This window comes from Centroberyx affinis, unplaced genomic scaffold (assembly GCF_046629955.1).
Source record: "Centroberyx affinis isolate AG114_WGS23_722 - 3 ecotype Tasmania unplaced genomic scaffold, CSIRO-AGI_Caff_v1 ptg000812l_1, whole genome shotgun sequence".
In the NCBI taxonomy this organism is placed as follows: domain Eukaryota; kingdom Metazoa; phylum Chordata; class Actinopteri; order Beryciformes; family Berycidae; genus Centroberyx; species Centroberyx affinis.
The window spans coordinates 155824-173180 of record NW_027279414.1 but is presented as its reverse complement, the minus strand read 5'-3'; the positions used below and the strand labels follow the sequence as shown (position 1 = coordinate 173180).

General features: G+C 40.7%; 1 protein-coding gene across 1 annotated transcript in view; it reads left to right on the top strand.

Annotated features, from left to right (window-relative positions):
- Window positions 1-17357, top strand: part of syne3 (spectrin repeat containing, nuclear envelope family member 3) — a 45708-nt gene that overhangs the window by 2561 nt on the left and 25790 nt on the right. Inside the window, exons 2-7 of the mRNA XM_071520596.1 lie at window positions 2832-2989; window positions 5360-5532; window positions 7728-8037; window positions 9833-9988; window positions 11235-11594; window positions 15787-15923. Coding sequence (XP_071376697.1) covers window positions 2846-2989; window positions 5360-5532; window positions 7728-8037; window positions 9833-9988; window positions 11235-11594; window positions 15787-15923 — 1280 coding nt within the window. The 5' untranslated portion in view covers window positions 2832-2845. The remainder of the gene's footprint in view (window positions 1-2831; window positions 2990-5359; window positions 5533-7727; window positions 8038-9832; window positions 9989-11234; window positions 11595-15786; window positions 15924-17357) is intronic.

Sequence of the window (17357 nt, the reverse complement as noted above, 5' to 3'; positions counted from 1 at the left end):
ATTTAGTTATGTGAAGTCGATGGACAAAAGCTATGCGAGAGTGATTCTAAGCTAAGAAGCTAAGAAGAACAGAGCTGGATGCCAGTCAGTGCGTGCTGGGAATAGTGGAAACAATGAGAATGCTCCAAGGTGCACGTAGACAGCTTAGAACAGTGGTTCTCAACGTGGGGTCCGGGGCCCACCAGGGGCCCTTGAGGGGGTTCCAGGGGGTCCCCAGAAAATTGATGAATTAAACTTCACCATTATTGAATTTACAAGAAGTTAACACAGTTAGAGAATGTAGAAGAATGACTGTTTTGATCATAGTTCCACTGTTATCTCTCTACCTACAGTGCAGTCATGGAATCCTGGACAAAATCATATCTAACAATAAAAATATTCTCAGATTTGGGTCCGAGAGACAAAATCTCATCAAATGGGGGTCTGTAGCCCTAATGTGTGCTAAATTAGGGGTCCTTGATATGAAAAAGATTGAGAATCACTGGCTTGGAAGAGCATGATAATAATGTTAGCCATGCCACCATGGTTTATACAATCACCAGACCTGAACCAGCCATTTTGATGTGTCATAGCAGGGTAAAAATGGGTGTAACTAGACATCAATGATGGTTCTATTCCATTTAGGTTTGTCACAGCCGTTCCAGTGAGCCAGCATGACCCAGTGCCGGGGCCCTGTAGAACGGAACCATCATTCATGTTATTAGTTACGCCTGTGTTTTCTCTACTATGACTCATCAAAATGGCTGCTGTGAGAAGGGTCAATTAAATAATTATGATTCTCATTCTCATTTCTGTTCAGAGTTTTAAAGTGGTCCGTACCTAACACCATTAGGCAAACGTTTTTTTTAGGCTGCAATAGCATGTGCAGTATTTTCCCTCCTTCCCTAGTATCTTTGCTATAAAATGTCATTAGAAAAATCTTAATTTTTCCATAGCACATATCTTGTATAAGAGCTGGGTAATTAATGAGGAAAGGGTAAAAAAGAGGTAGGGAGATGAAGATAATGGGATAGGGACAGCCGGGAAAAATAATAATACAGTATGATAACATATATAACAATAAGTAATACATGAAAGTAAATCAAATAATTGAAATTCTACGTAAAATAAATTCAAAGATAAATAATAATAAAAATATACAATATAAATAGAGGGATAGAGAGAGGGAGAAACTCAGCTATAGTCAAATTATTTTCCAAATATTCATATCTTTAAGTTTTGAGTCCTCACTTTCTGTGTGGAGAAGATTTCCCGCCAGTGTCCACACCTGAACCAGAATTGAATTTGCATAAACAGGGTGAATCTCAATCATCTCAATTGGTGGGGATGGGACTCTGCAGCAGCCCCACTTTGTGATTTAGCCTGGTAAGATGGCTGCATTCTTAAATACACATCTTGCAGTGCAGCTTTAAAACTCTCTGTCCACCACAGGCTCCTTTATGATCTGGTTAATCCCACCAAGAGACAGGAGTTCTTCCAGCTTCAACGCTGTTCTGGAATTTTTGTGTAAAAATCCAGCCGTCTTATCCGCAAAGTAGAACACGAATACGACATTTAGTTTACTGATGTCACCTTGCAGGGTGTTTTATGGGTGTTGCTGCTGTTTGGGGCCGATGCGCCTAATGCAGCTGCTAGTCCTCAGCTCAACCAGACAAAGTACTTTTTTGTCCCAAGTCATCCAATGCCAGCCTCTGCTCATGTGGTTCTCAACCATGTGCCGTGGAGGCCGTGCAGGTTTTCATTCCAACCAAACAGCAGCCGATTATTCAGCCAGAGAGGAGAAACCACAGAATTTGAATGGATAGAACGGTCCTTCCACTGTTTGCTATGCTAATTTGGCTAGTAACATCAGGGTATCCAATTCCGGACAGCATATGACCAAAACATCACAATCATATACCAATATATTTCATCCTGTACTGTTTTCGCTGAAGTTTCTCATAAATTAACAATCCTCCATCTGTTTAATAAAGTTTAATATCGCTTTTACCTTAACTTGTAATTGATTTTCTTCCAGTCCCTGCAAATGGACGATAGCGCAACTATTTTTGAGATTCAAAATTCCGGACACTTACTTTCGTCCGTGTCGGTGTATTCATATACTCGATATTAACCCTTTGTTAACCCTTCCTGTACCTTCACAATGTTACAGATACTTGTAAGAAGTGCAGGCTTTGTACTCAAAGCTCTTATTTTTCCATTTATCAGCCCATACAGATTCTCTACATGAAGTAACTGTCGCCCAAAGTGGGATTTAAGGCTTCCCGCTAATTGTTCGTGACTAAGTTCGTAACTTAGTGTTTTATATGCTTAAATGTGTATAGATATTTATGAAAATTGATACCTAGCTTCTGAAATGTGTATGAATTTACGTCACTTAGCTTTCGGTTGGGAACTCCGTATAAAAATGCCGGAAACACCGTAAATTACGCGAGTGACTGGAATTGGATACAATTACTTTACATCATAAAATGGCGTATATGGAATTTTAAGGGTTAGTCGCTCTGTTGACTACACAAGTCTGGGCATTAAGGCCATAAAGTGTGTCACACTTGCTTGAGAACTGTGCAGATATACCTGTTGCACGACTGCTTAGCAAACTTTCAAAACTAAAATGAAAGCTGACAAGGTTAAGGTAGCGTTATCAAAGATATTGCTTCTCTCGCTAGCTCTTCTAGTCAACATTAGCTTATTAGCAAACCTAGCTGGTAAGGGTTAGGGTTAAACGAATCAATGAAATCAGCCAGAGAAGTGATAGGCTAGAATCAAAACCTGCAGAGTCTTGGACTTTTGAGAGCACATGACTGAGAAGCACTGCTGTACTCCGTCAGGCCCGGGACTCCTCATGACGCAGCAGGAGCAGCAGGAGTTCAGGGAGAGCCTGGAGGCGGCCCTGTCCTGGATGCAGGCCGTCCAGGAGAGGCTGAGGGCCAACGACAACACCCAGGGGCCCCGCGACGCCCTGGAGGCCCGGCTCAGGGAGACAGAGGTGAGACCCCACACTTGTTTGACCCTTGACCTCTGACCTGTGGTGACACTGCTCTGCCCTGTCATGAGACTCCATAGCAGAGACAGCTGTTTCTTCTCCTTGGGTATCTGTAGGTCTGTAAAAAGTCTAAAAACAGATTAAATATCTCAATTTGTTTCACTATATTATGCAGGTGTATTTTTGATGCAGCTATATAAAATGTTTCACCAAAAGATGTGAATGGGACCAACAGTAGTGTTGGTTTAATTTCCTTAAGTTGTATTATATTACTTCACTTCCAGTTTATCACAGTAAGTTTGACCCTCATGCATGTCCACTCTTAAATTAATACAGAACATGGTTAATACAATATGACAAACATGTTGGACATCATCCCTCTAAACATTTCATTTCCTGGTATCCTTTTCCCTATAATGCTCTTTTAGAGTTTCATAACTTTCACTAGCTATGTTCAATCAGAAATGCTCTGTTTTGTTGCCTTTTTGTTTCTTTATTTTTTTTGGTTGTTAAATTTATGTTAAATCCAATTCCAGGCATCTTTAAAAAGGTCTTAAAAAGCCTTACATTTGTCTGTCTGAAACTTGCAGATACCCTATTGAGGAAAGCACAGTTAAAAGTAATCAGAGGTTGAGGGGTATGGATTCTGAAGTGGGAACTATTTTTCCTTTATAAACGGATATGGAAAAGGCTTTGTGTATAAGATCAGTTGAAACTTTAATTATCCCCGTTGGGAAATTGAGTTATGGCAACAGCAAATACTAAGAATAACAGAACAAAAAAGAAATAGAATATCAACAAAAGTATAGCAAATGGGGGTTATATAAACATATACAACCGACAATTTGAACACTAGAATATATTAAGTAGAAATGTAATGTAGTAAATGTAATGTCAAAATAACAGCAGGAGAACTTACTGAAAGTGAAATAGATGAACGCTTCTTGAAATGAAAGGAGTCTGTGTGCATTAATGAGTTGCTCCTTCTCTGAGCCTCCTTTGAGGAATAGTGATGATATACTCCTGGTGTCTTAAATCTTAAAGATGCTACATGTAGCGTTTTAACATCAATAAATCATTAATTCTGAGACATGAGTATAATTACAGTAACCAAAATGAGACCATTGCCGAGAAGGCTGGCAGCCTCTACCGGCCTCTACTCTGCATTTTACATTGTGAGCAACCGGATTTAGAGGGAAATCTCCTGGATCGCTTTATAGGACGAAACAGGAAGAGGTTCTGTTCTTCCAGAGCAAACGGAGCTGAAGTTTTCAGTTTCTGGCAACAGCAGATAGTGGAGGGAGTGAAAGAAAGAAAAAATCACTTGATCCTCTTCAGGGAGAAACAGTAACACTAACAATACCACTGGTTTGAGACAGAGGCTACCAATCATCTTGACCATGGTCTAATTTGTTTATGGTAATTATACCAAAGTATCCCAGTTAATTTGACAATGATATATTATAGGGTTGGGCGATAGGACGAATATATCGGCTATATCGGCCTGAGTCCATCGCCGGTTGATTTTTTTGGCCGATTTTTGCCATTCTATTTTGCTACTTTAATGGTCTAATTTAATGGTAAATAATTAACCTGTAAAGCGTCATTCAAAGCAGGCACGAATAGGAAGTGGCAGTTGGAGTTGGGCCATTTTACGCACGTTCTTGTTGCACTGATTTCCGACGAGTCTTTCACAAAACAGGGCAGTAAGTGACTAAATGACAATGAAGCCATCTTTAGTGGTTGCTGTCCGATCGATTGGTGCTGAAAAGCGACGTCAATTCATAAATCATATTTGAGAACTAGACCAAAAGCTGTGCACCCTGATCATTCAATAGCATAATATGTTATCCCCACCTGTTTGTTCATGTGGAGGCTGCAAGCGGAGGGAGGCTCCTTCATCTGACGCCATCGAACTCTTTTTCAGATAGTGTGGGACAGCTGTTCAGCCTGTCTGTACAGCTTATTGCTTAGCAAAGATCTCAAGGTGATTTATTTTGTTTAAGAAGAGTATAGGCTGTAATGTTTCAGTAAAATTAGATTTTCACATTAAAGACCACGGATGTCAGAGGATAAGGTGAAGGTAAATTTATTCTGACAGAATAAATATTTGATCTTTTGCCGGCACTACTCATTTGCAAAGACGGCAAATTACTTCATTAAGGTCCTTCGGCTTGCCAGTTTCGTCCGGTTTAAAACCACAATAATCCCAAATAGGGGATTTTGTATTCTTTTTGGCAACGAGAAAAAATGTTAACATATCGCCCAACCCTAATATATTAACGTTTGAAAATGCTACATGTGGCACGCTTAATCTGTCTCACACACCATCTAAAATAACATCACACTTGCTGCACTGTGCTCATTGTATAGAAAATCCATGAGTCGGAGCACGAGGGCCGTGTGAAGATGGACATGGTGCTGGTGGCGGCCGAGGTCCTTTTGCAGAGCGGAGACGAAGAGCTGAGGAACCACACCCACGCTAAACTCAAAGACCTCAAAACGCTCTGGGAGGAGACCTGCACCTACATCATCCACTGTCACAGGTGCCATTATTTTAACGTCAAACTTAAAGAAGATCGAAGAGAAGAGTTATTTAATGAGGTGTATACACTAGTCTATTCATGTAGGACTGTCTGGGAATTTGGTGAAATGGCCTGTAGTAAGGATTCCTAGATTGTCACACCTCCTGGTTAGTAAGCTAAACTTTGGCTATAGTCACACCACAGACCTCATGCTCAATTCCAAATTGCTGTTCATATCAGATTCCTTTTTTGTAACCCATATCTGATAACAACATGAACTGACGGCTGTGTTGAAAAGACACACGTGGCATAGGAACAATACCAAAAGATGTCACATCCATTTTTGTTTCCAAGACATTTTGATTACAGAATGTGCCTTTTGAGTTTTGATTGAAGCATCTCCCCAAATACCAATCAAGTTGTGTTATTTGGCTTTCTTTCAATTGTTTTCTCATTGTCCTTCATGCTAATGCTAGACAGGTTACCTAGCTAATGTTAGCTAACATCAGCTAGCTTAGCATCAACTTGAATTCCCTGATGTTTTCTATTTCAATCAGTAACTTAACATTAAATATACATGTATAACTTAAAACTAGTTGAAGCAATAGTGGAGACTAAAACATATCAGAACTAGCTAGCTAAGTACCTTCTAAGTTAGATGCAATGACTCTGAACTCCCTTGCTCAGCCAAGCTGCCATGGCAACTGTTACGATGACAACGCAATATTTACTTGTTGTCATTGCAACTCTGACAAATTCTGATTTGAGCAATTTGACATGCATGGTCCAGAATGGAGTTGAAAATCTGCGATTGCATGCACTTTAACCATCACACTGACTAGAAAACATCAGATCTGTGTCGCATGTAAGGGAAGAAATCAGAACTGTGACACTTTCAGCTGAGTCCAACTTGCAAAAAAAACCCCTTGTTGTTCCCACTCTGGAGATTATAATATAGTATTACTGATAGGCCTGGTCAAAACTGTGCTTGAAATACCAAAGGGGAAGTTAAAAAGAGGAACCTCACTTGAAAATTAAGGGATACACTTTAAATACTGTTTCTATGGTCTAGCATTGTACCTTCTGATTCAAATGGAAGTTTTGTCATTGAAAGGAATTTTGAAGCCCAGTTTATGTGTATCCTTTTCAAAACTGGAACAGTCACACTCTAGATGTATTTTCCCACATCTAGAGTGTGACTGTTAAATAATATAGTTATTGTTAAATACATTGGTTCTATGATATATTATGATATATTATGATATATTAACTCTTATTAACCATGAGTACTGGTAACTGAAGGGTTTCATCCAGCTACCACAGTACCATCCATGGTGAGCATGTTTTGGTTTGATATGAGGGTATTTGCTGAATCTAACAAGAAACAACAAGATTTTGTCTATTTTTACACATCTATGATGTCTGACTATGAACATTTAAATATTCCTTCCAGTTCAGTCAGAATTCAAAAGTATGATGCCAATTAATAGAGGGCTTTCAGATGATGTAATACACCCTCTTTCGGCCATACTGGAGGTCCAAAGTTCTAGGCAGCAACACAGCTATGAACAGCTGGTTGCATTTCTAAATTTACAACAGTATTGAATAGACATGGCTAATTTCTGTGCTGTTTTTTACTGATAACTTAATTATTTGTATTATTTCATCACTGAAATATATGTAATGTTAGCTTGTTTGCTAGCTAACTAGCAATAGTATCTGGTCAGCTAATTATCACATTAATAACACTGATAATCTGATTTACACAATAACTAACATTACGTGGCTTAGGTTAACTGAGCTGACTCTTCTCAAGCTACAACTCAGAGTGTTTTGGAGTAGAGACAAGACAGTTTACTGTGTCACAGTAACTTACATTTGGAAACAAAACTGAATGGACCTACATACATCCACACAATCTATTTCAGGTATCTCTTTGTCTAGCCTGTTTGTTATATATTTAGACTTTATTTGTGCACAGCCAATTCTCCAGTGGACCTCCAAGGTTGCACCAGCCGTGACACAACTCTAAAACCTCTATAGAATAATAGACTCTAGGTTGGAGAAAATGGAATAATATAGCTGTAAATTCTCTTCATGTTTTCTGAAATATTTGAAACATATGCATGTGAACACAGTTTAAACATGCATGCAGTTAGCCAGATTTGATCTGCTCAGCCTTACACTTGTCCTCATGTCCCTCCACCCCGCCCCAGTCGCATCGAGTGGGTGTGGCTGCACTGGAGCGAGTACCTGAAGGCCTACGAGGAGTTTGAGCTGTGGCTGACTCGGCAGCAGCGCAGCCTGGACGCCCGCGTGGAGCTGCAGCTGGGGGTGAAGGAGAAGCTGTGGCAGGTGGACCAGCAGAGGGTGGTGGTGAGCGACATCCACGGCCAGGCCGCGCTGCTGGAGAGGCTGCTGGACGAGGCCGCCGCCCTGCACAACCGAACCCAGGACCCCAGCGTGGAGCCCGAGGCCCAGGAGAGGCTGCAGGAGGCCTACAATGACGTCCGGGACAGGGCCGAGGTGAGGAGATGAAGGACGGCACGTCTATTTTTATGGTCAAAGTTTTATTGCACCTTTCAACTAAGTTAGAACACACAGAGGATACGGTAAAATGTGCAGCATGATACAAACCAAACAAACCAGGACAGAAGGAGTGACAAAAATAGCTAATTAAATAGAAAAAATAAATAAATATAATGATTCATTGCCACATTCATTTTGAGACATGAGTATAGCTACCTATAGTATACCTTTGAAGACCATTGCCAAGAAGATTGGCAGCCTCTACCGGCCTATACACTACTTTTTATATTTTGTGCCACCGATTTGGCGGGAAATTTGCTGCATTGCTTTATGGCACAAAACAGGAAAAGGGCGCTGTTCCTCCAGAGCAAACTGAGCTAAAGCTTTCAATGTTTCTGGTAATGGCAGAGGGTGGAGGGAGTGAAAGGCTGATGTTAAAATCACTTCCAACAAAGGTTATCAAGACCTTTGAATTGGTGTGTCCTGGGTTTGAATCCAGCCTGGAACCTTTGTCGCATTACATCCCGCTCCCTCTCTCTGCTATCAACTAGCAAATAAAGCAAAAATGCCCCAAAAAATCTACAAGATCTATCACAACCTTGTAGTTCTCCCCAGGTGGACTCGGCAAAATGATAAATTCAGCTCTACTTCGTGAACATTTAATGGAAAAAGTTTTATTTTAAAACCAACATGTTTCAACACAGATGGAGCTGAAGTTTTCTTTTTGACCTCTGTGAAGGAAGGGAAGAGGAAGCAAGGGGCTGATTGTGGCCACGAGGTCTTAAATGCTTTTGCCCGAGAAATAGATGGTGTGTGGGTGGCTGGTTGGCTTGGGATATACAGTAAATGCATGTGTGTTTTCTGACATTTGTTACCAGTGTGTGATTAGCATTGCATTTGTTGTTGGGTGAGGTTTCGAATCAAAGTGCGCTTATGTGTGAATGTGCTCACAGGTCAGTGAGGCCTGTTTTGCATTTAACCTCCAAGCATGGCCTTAAGTCATGCTTGGAGGTTAAATGCATTCTCCATTTTGTCTGTAGATCTTGAGCAAACCCCACAGCAACTGAACTGTATAAGTTTGAGGTTAATGGAAACCATGCTGATATTTATTCTGTGCATCTATAATCAGATCCAGGCTCTGCAAAGGGAGAAAAAAAGAGTAAATTGTTTACTGAATTCCAGAGGGTAATTCACAAGTAATTCACATGTTGCTATTTAGTCCAGTCAGCATTAACATATAATTTGCTATATTCATGCAAGCTGCTTTTCTCTACCACAAGCAGACAATGAAGTTGCTCTTTCCCTTCCCTTTTTATGTAGCTCTTTGAAATAACAGAGGGATTAAAACAAGCCCACATCAGTCATTTGTCTTTCCCTATATAAGCAGAAACTGGTGGCAAAGCTGCGTTATTGAGTCAAAATGGGAATGTTATGATTTAAATAATGTTTTATTATAGGGCATAATGTTCCCTAGAAGCGCCTCCTACCTGTGAATTGGCTCCCAGTCTGTTTTTGATCTTGGTTGATCTGTCCTCCAGTGGTTATTATTCAGTAGTCTGTCGCTCTTGTCGTCTGAAATCTCAACGAACTCTCGGGAGTCTCGTACTTGAAGCAACAGACGGCAAAGAATTTCACCGGAGACTACAAAAACGGAAAAATTCATATTCACATTCAGGGGATTGACTCTAAGTACCCAAATGTTGACTTTTGTGACGCCTACTGTAACATTTTCACTCATTTTTGAACAATACGATGCTAAAATTACCACGAGGTCTGTCTCACGCTGTGCTAGGAGCGCCTGTCGCTGCTTCAGAAGATCGCTGAGGAGCACCAGATGTACCAAGGCTGCGTTCAGAGGTTCCAGTCCTGGCTGCTGACGAAGACAAAGGAGCTGACTGATCTGGTGGAGAGGGAGGACACAGCCGAGAACAGACTCAAAGCCTTACAAGTGAGAGGAACTGTCAGTGGAAAAATCCAATTGTGTTGCCAGTGTTTCACGGTGCCATAGTCATAGTCTCAAAATCTGTCTTTATTCTGTCTATGACTTTCAGCTGTAGAAACGGTAGACGAGGCAGAGTTTGAACGGAGTAATCCCCATTGTACAACACGCACTTTGCATATTGTTTTGTACGGAAATGGTCCATACCGAATGATAAGAAGGAACGTTAACGATCCCTGTGGGTAAATGGTGCCTTTGCAGCAGAAAACAGTAATAGGATACATGAAAGAAAAATAGGATTTACATACAAATAGAACAAGAGTCATATAAACACAACGCATTCCAGCAATTCCAACACTAGAACCTGTTAAGTAGAAATGTATGATTAAAGACACTATGCAAAATGGCAACCGTAGCAGCAGAACTTATTGGAACACAAAAGAATGAAAAATATGTATGAGAATATACCAAAAAAAATGAAATAAGCCCAGATTCTGTCTAGTCCCACTGTTCATTTGTGGCAACTTAAAGACCTAATTAATTATCATTATATATGAATGTGATTTCAGCTCTCTAGTTGATCAGGTGCCTTTGTTTCTTCTATGGAGAATACAGTAACGTAAGGCTAACTGGCTTGCTAGCTAACGTTAACAACTAAACTGTTAGCAAACATAGCTTATACAAAAGCAGACTACATACATACATAGAAGCACTACTTATACAACAATGTGCTTTATTATAAAATGCTTCAGTATCTGCTGCATTACCATTTTAAGAAGATTTAGCTATTGCTATATATTTATCACTTTATCACGGTAGTCCATGTAAGCTAATAGCCAGAGCATCCAGAAGTAGGTTTTCCCATCGTGTCATTTTATCGAAGCTCATTTGCATGTGAAGAGGTGTTAAAATCACAGCTAAGGGGTAAAGGTTTGAAGTAAAATTTTCACAATAATACTTGATAATTTACTGCTCAATAGAACAGAGTTGATTTGTACAAAATGATTTTTACCACACTGTTATGCAGTGTTAGCGAAGTGTCTTGCTTCCAGTTGCCCTGGCTGGATTTGGCTGTTTAAGATCACTGTGCCGTAGTGGTAGTAGTAGTAGTAGTAGTGGTAATAATAGATAAATAATAATTGTGCAGAATCCATTGACATGAATGAATTTTTCCTAACTATACCTTTTGTAATGTAAGCTAGAATGCTGAAATGATTGGTTCCTCCTCCCTCCCTCCCTCCCTCCCTCCCTTCAGGCCCTGGACGACAGCGTGGCCAGCGAGGAGAAAACCCTGCAGCACATCGAGGGCGTGGCGGAGGCGGTGCGGGCCAACACCTCCCCGGCGGGGGCCGAGGTGGCGGTGGAGGAGGCCGAGGAGCTGAGGCTGGGCTGGCAGAGGCTGCGGCAGGGCCTGTGCGAGGCCGGCGAGGGCCTCCGCTGCAGCCTGGACTCCCACAGCCAGTACCTGACCCGGTGCCACCGGCTGGGGGACGGCATCGGGCGCCTCACGACGCTGCTCCAGGGGCTGGACCGCGAGCTGGAGGAGGGCCGCGACGCCGGGGACCGGGCCGACCGCACCGAGGAGCAGATGGTGGGCCAGTGGAGGAAATACACGGTGAGTGTCTAGAGAAAATGTATACGATCATATACCGGGGCACTGGAAATGTTCAAGGTATCATTCAATAATGTGATTTCTGTTAAAATTCCACATTGTGCAATTTATTAAAGGAAAAATCCAGCCTTTTAAAGCCCCTATGTGTAGACTATTTACCTCAATATATCATTTTCAAATTAATTTTGATAGCGTAGTATAATGGCTGTAGAAATGACACTATCACCATGAAAAATCTTTTATTCTATGTTTTGCTTTCTCTGTGTTTATGGACAAGTCATCTTTTGCGACAACTGACATAAAATACTACCACTATTTGGCCAATTGGTATGAAAAGTTAATCAGGTCTTCGTTTCCCTATGACCCACCTTTCCACAAACTTTATGAGATATCCCGCTAACAGACAAACAGGCTGAATGAGGTGAAAACATAACCCCCGTCCAACACTGTTGGTGGAGGTAAAAATAAGACTTTTACATTGAAAAACCCCAGCAATTTCCTTCCCAGTTATGACCACTTCCTTTTGTAGCTTTTCCTTGGAGTTGCAGACTAAAAGTGCCTTACGAGCTGAGATACTCCTGCCAAAACTCAACAATTGTAAACCACAATCTGTTTCTGTCTTAAATGGTGATTCATAATCGGAAACTGAGGATTGTACCTGCAACATGTGGGTTACAATCCTGTTTATAGATTTACAGAATTGAGTTTGGGTTTTCAAATCATTGTTTTAAGCTTGAAGCATTTCACAATGCTGAGTTTACATACGCTTTGTTTTTGGGGAAATACCTCCCTAGGGGTTTCAACACCATAGCATTCTGGTCTATTGACAGAAATGCAAGGTACATCAGCATCAACTGTTTTTTATAGTGCCACTAGTAGTTGCAGCTGGAGTGCTAATGATACTATTCTCCTCTCAGACAAATGTGAAATAAGTGAAACAGCCACTCAAGTCAGATGATAATGCAATACCAGCTGATCTGGACCAAGATGTATGCTACTGTACATGGAAAAACATTTTAGCAAAGGATGGAAATGCAACAATCAAATGCAAAGCACTTTACATGGATGTCTTAAGCAGAGGTGGAAAGTAGCTAAGTACATTTACTCGAATACTGTACTTAAGTACAATTTTGAGGTACTTGTACTTTACTTGAGTATTACCATTTTATGCTACTTTATACTTCTACTCCACTACATTTCAGAGGGAAATATTGTACTTTTTACTCCACTACCTTTATTTGATAACTTAAGTGCTAGTTACTTTGCAGATTCAGATTATTAATACAAAATATAATCAACTAATAAATTGTGATGTATGATTATAGATTACTGTAAGCTACCCAGCAGTATATAAAGTAGTGGAAATCAGCCCCACCTTTTCCAGCTGCAACATTAAAGTGATGCTTACACATTAATGCATCAGTAATTATAATTCAATTATATAATATGTACTGTATTATTCTGAAATGGGCCATTCTGCATAATGAGTACTTTTACTTTTGTTGCTTTAAGTACATTTTGATGCTAATACTTTTGTACTTTTACTTAAGTAACATTTTGAATGCAGGACTTTTACTTGTAACAGAGTATTTCTATACTGTGGTATTTCTACTTTTACTTAAGTAAAAGATCTGAGTACTTCTTCCACCACTGGTCTTAAGGCAGACACAGTCAACATGCTTGGCGGTTTAGTAGCTTGTTAGACTGGTTTTTGTTGGAGCAATGGGACTGCTCAGCTGGAGCCCCGTTACAGTATATTTTGGGCATCTTTAGACTTGCCCAGCTTATTTTCATCACATGTTAACAAAGCAAATTCCTTCATTATGTCAATGATGTTGTTTTATACAAGCTTGTAGTCCGATAATTAGTAATTTGCATGATAATTTGCACAAAATTAGATATAATGGATTCAAGTGTGGAAGAATATGAATTAGCAAGGGCCACTTACTACGATGATGTGGCAGGAATTTGGCTTCTACAACAGTATAAACATAAGATAAGATGTCACTTTATTAATCCCTTTGGGGAAATTCGGGGGCAGGACATTACTTTCACAATTGCATATCCCATCATATATGGAGACAATATCATGATATGAAAAAATTGATGTCTGTGGTTGTTTGACAGTGTTTTGCTCAATCCCTTCACTCTACCTTTTGCATTATCTTTGCTTGTTCGTAATCCTTTTGCTGTCCCACTCCAATATTTCCAAATAACTCCATTCATTTCTCCCCTTTCTCTCCCCCTTTCCTTCCTCTTTTCCTCTGTCTCTTTCTCATACTTGCTTATTAACCTTATCCATTATCCATTCTTTATCTGCGGTTGCACGCTTTCATTTTTTTTTTTTCATGCCTTTATTTTCCAAAACGGACATCTCACCTACAACTCTCTCCCACCCTCCCCTCCCCTCTCATAAATATCACAACTTCACTTGCCTCGACATGACTCCTAACTGAATTTATATTCTCCCATCTCATTATGATTTACAACCAATCACACAGGCCTGACACACTCAAAGAGAATATACATCTTGCGAAGTATCGTCGGCGGATTGACTGAATGCCTGAGAGAGGTGTGGTGGAGCCACAGTCGGATCGTTATTTTCAGTCTGGGTACCTCAGACTGTCACATAACACTACATGCATACCGCACTTTGTCTGGCAAGTCACCACTGGCTATGGACTGATAACCAGTCTCCTCCCCCCCTGCATAGCTTTGTGGAAAATCCTGTGACAAGCTTCGCCTCCATAGCCAAGCTTCAAATAACCTTACGTTTTCATTCATTTACACTAATTCCCCCCTTCATTCATGCAAAATCCCCTTGAAATGAGTGAATAGTGGAGGAGATCCCATCGAAACCTCCTTAATCTTGACTCCTTACTTTCTAATTTAATGAGCAATTCAGGGAGACTTTCCATTAATTTCCACTTAATAACCTTGTAAACCCTGCACAAAAGGCATGAAAAATCCCTTAATTACTAGTGCCTTAATGAATCAACTCATGAATAAATCCCTTATAAACCCATGATACTAATCTTACTTTTTTTAGAGCTGTTATTTTTAATGGATAATTAATGTTTATGTAATGGAGAAATTAAGGACATTTCAGGGATAAAATGAAGGGGTTTGTTTTTTTTTTGTAGTGCCCCATCTATCTGCGATAGATGGGGCAAAATCAACAGCAGGCTGTTATGAGAGACTGTGATAGCAAAGTGTACCTGTGGACTTTTTTTTTCGCGGCTGCCTCCGTCGGGGCGTGACTGGAACCTGAAATGAAGCCGGCGCACTCATCCGCCTGTCAGCCGCCGCGATCCAGACTAGACTATCACAGTGTGACAAGCCTTGACTGGCAGAAGGTGTTGTCGCCGTTGTATTAAGACATGCCAAACGGAGCGTAAACAACTTTTGTTTATCTATATCGCCGCTGCAACGCCAGTTTTCAGGGGGGGGGGGGGGGGAGAATATTTTCCTAAATTCCAGTGCAGAATCCACTTGAAAGGTAATGCCACGAAATATCAAACGATTACAGGATGTGCGCTCCTGTGAAGCCCCCTAACCTTAAAGAAGAAATACGGTTACGTGCCCTGCGATTCGATAAGTCCATTTAATAATTCATGAGAGCGCATTTCAAGTGCTGGAAAGAAGCCGTCAGAAGCTCTTTGGTCCAAGTCAGTAGATAAGTAGAAAATTGCATATCTGTCAAGTGTCATATTCATTTGGCGCTTGAGCCTTGCCGGACATACGCGTATGCCAGGTATGTATGTGATACAGCATCTTCCATCTTATTTCAAGAGAATGTAGCCCACACTAACTCAGAACCCCCAGCTTCAAACCAGAGGAGTTGACTATGAGCATATTGCTGCTGTCAGACAAAAACCCATATCTGCAAAAAGAATGCTTTTCAGGAATGAAAGGGAGAATGGCTGTTTTCTAATTTGGCTGCAATGCAATTTTGAAATTCCACAATGGGGTTTTATCAGTTTTCAGGGTCCAGAGACTCAAGTCATTCACCTATAAACGAGTCTGAAAATTTTCACTTCAAGTCAGAAAATGGAAAAAAAGATGAAGTTGTTTTTCCATCGCTGGATGAACTCCACTGAATTAACTGACTTTTACTCCCTTAAGGACATTATTCGATTTCCCGATGTTCCAGCTCGAACTCCCGTGTTAACCCATACGCTTTGTGTCTCCCCAGGGCGTGAGGAACACCCTGTCAGCCGAGGAGACGGAGGTGGAGCACCTCAAGGCCCAGCTCAAAGAACTCTTCCGATTCTCCGAGGACTCCCGCCACCTTTCCGACGACGTCCTGGCGGTCGTCAAAGAGCATCAGAGGCAAGTCAACGGGAAGTATTTCTCGTTATGACCTACTCGGAATAGCAGGTGGGAGGGATTTGCGGCACCGGGAAGAGTTCTGATTCACTCGATCACAGAGAAGTGTACTGAACAGTCTTCAAATTGCTGTGATTGTGTAACTTTAGAGTATGTTCAGTGGATTCTCTCATGTGGGAAAACCAAACCCATTACACTGACCTGCTCAATGGCTAAAACGAATCAGAAAACGTCTTTGCAAATGCTAAAAGGGCCCAGGTCTGTTGTGGATTAGTGTGTATTCTAAAGCCAACAGTGTCTCCACCAACCTAGTCTGAACCTCTTCACCCCACCCCCCCACCCCACCCCCACAATCACACACACACACACACACACGCACACTAAGAAAAAATGCAATGGTACGGTAGCTGCCGATTGGGGTCCGCCAACACGTGAAATTGCCTAGAACTGCTTTAAGCACTGGTCAGGACTTTGAATGATCAGAGAACCAAGAGGCAGACCAGAAGGGTGAAACAAATAAGAGGCACTCTGCTTGGATTGGCCACCATTCAGTGTTATAAAAGCTCTCTGGTTTCTCTCGGTGCCCGGCGAATTGATGAATTGTTAAACTTCACCGTTATTTCATTTACAAGAAGTTAACACAATTAGAGAGTGTAGAAGAATGACTGTTTTGATCATAGTTTCATGTTGTGTTTCTACAGATAGTTATGGAATTCTGGACAAAATCATATATAACAACAAAAATATTCTGAGATTTGGGTCGGAGAGACAAAATCTCATCGAATGGGGGTCCGTGGCTCGAATGTGGACTAAATTAGGAGTCCTTGAAATGAAAAAGGTTGAGAATCAATGATCTAGAATACTGAAGCATATATGCAAATGATCCTGATTCCGGCTGGTATTGGCTTCCATAATTATTATTATTATTCATGTATATAGAGGTTTGGGTGATTGGGTTATATAGGGTCCTAAGAAATTTACAGAATATTTTTTTTTTGTATTCCAGTTTTGTTGTCTGAGGCATTATATCTATGCTTAAATCAGAAAGAATGGAGGCAACATAAGGCTTAATTTTAAAGCAGACTATTGGATGACGTTGCACACACACACACACACACACACATTATGCAGAAATCTTCAAACATGCAGCTGTGCTCCGAACTGAACCGGTCATGGACAATTTGTAAAGTCACTGCACTTTTAAGTACATGTGTGGGCGGCCATCGCTTAGTTTTAAACGGTGGCTATAAAAATATTCACCCCCTTGATTTTTGGCACATTTCGTTGGGCTCTTCTGTTATTTCAAAATGCTTTTATTCTGGATTTTTCAGCTCTATGCAAAATCACTCGATCAAAGTGAAAGCAAAATTTATGCGAAAGAATGCAATTAAAATAACAGAGAAATTATGTAAGCAAACTTGATTGCGCTGTTGTTTT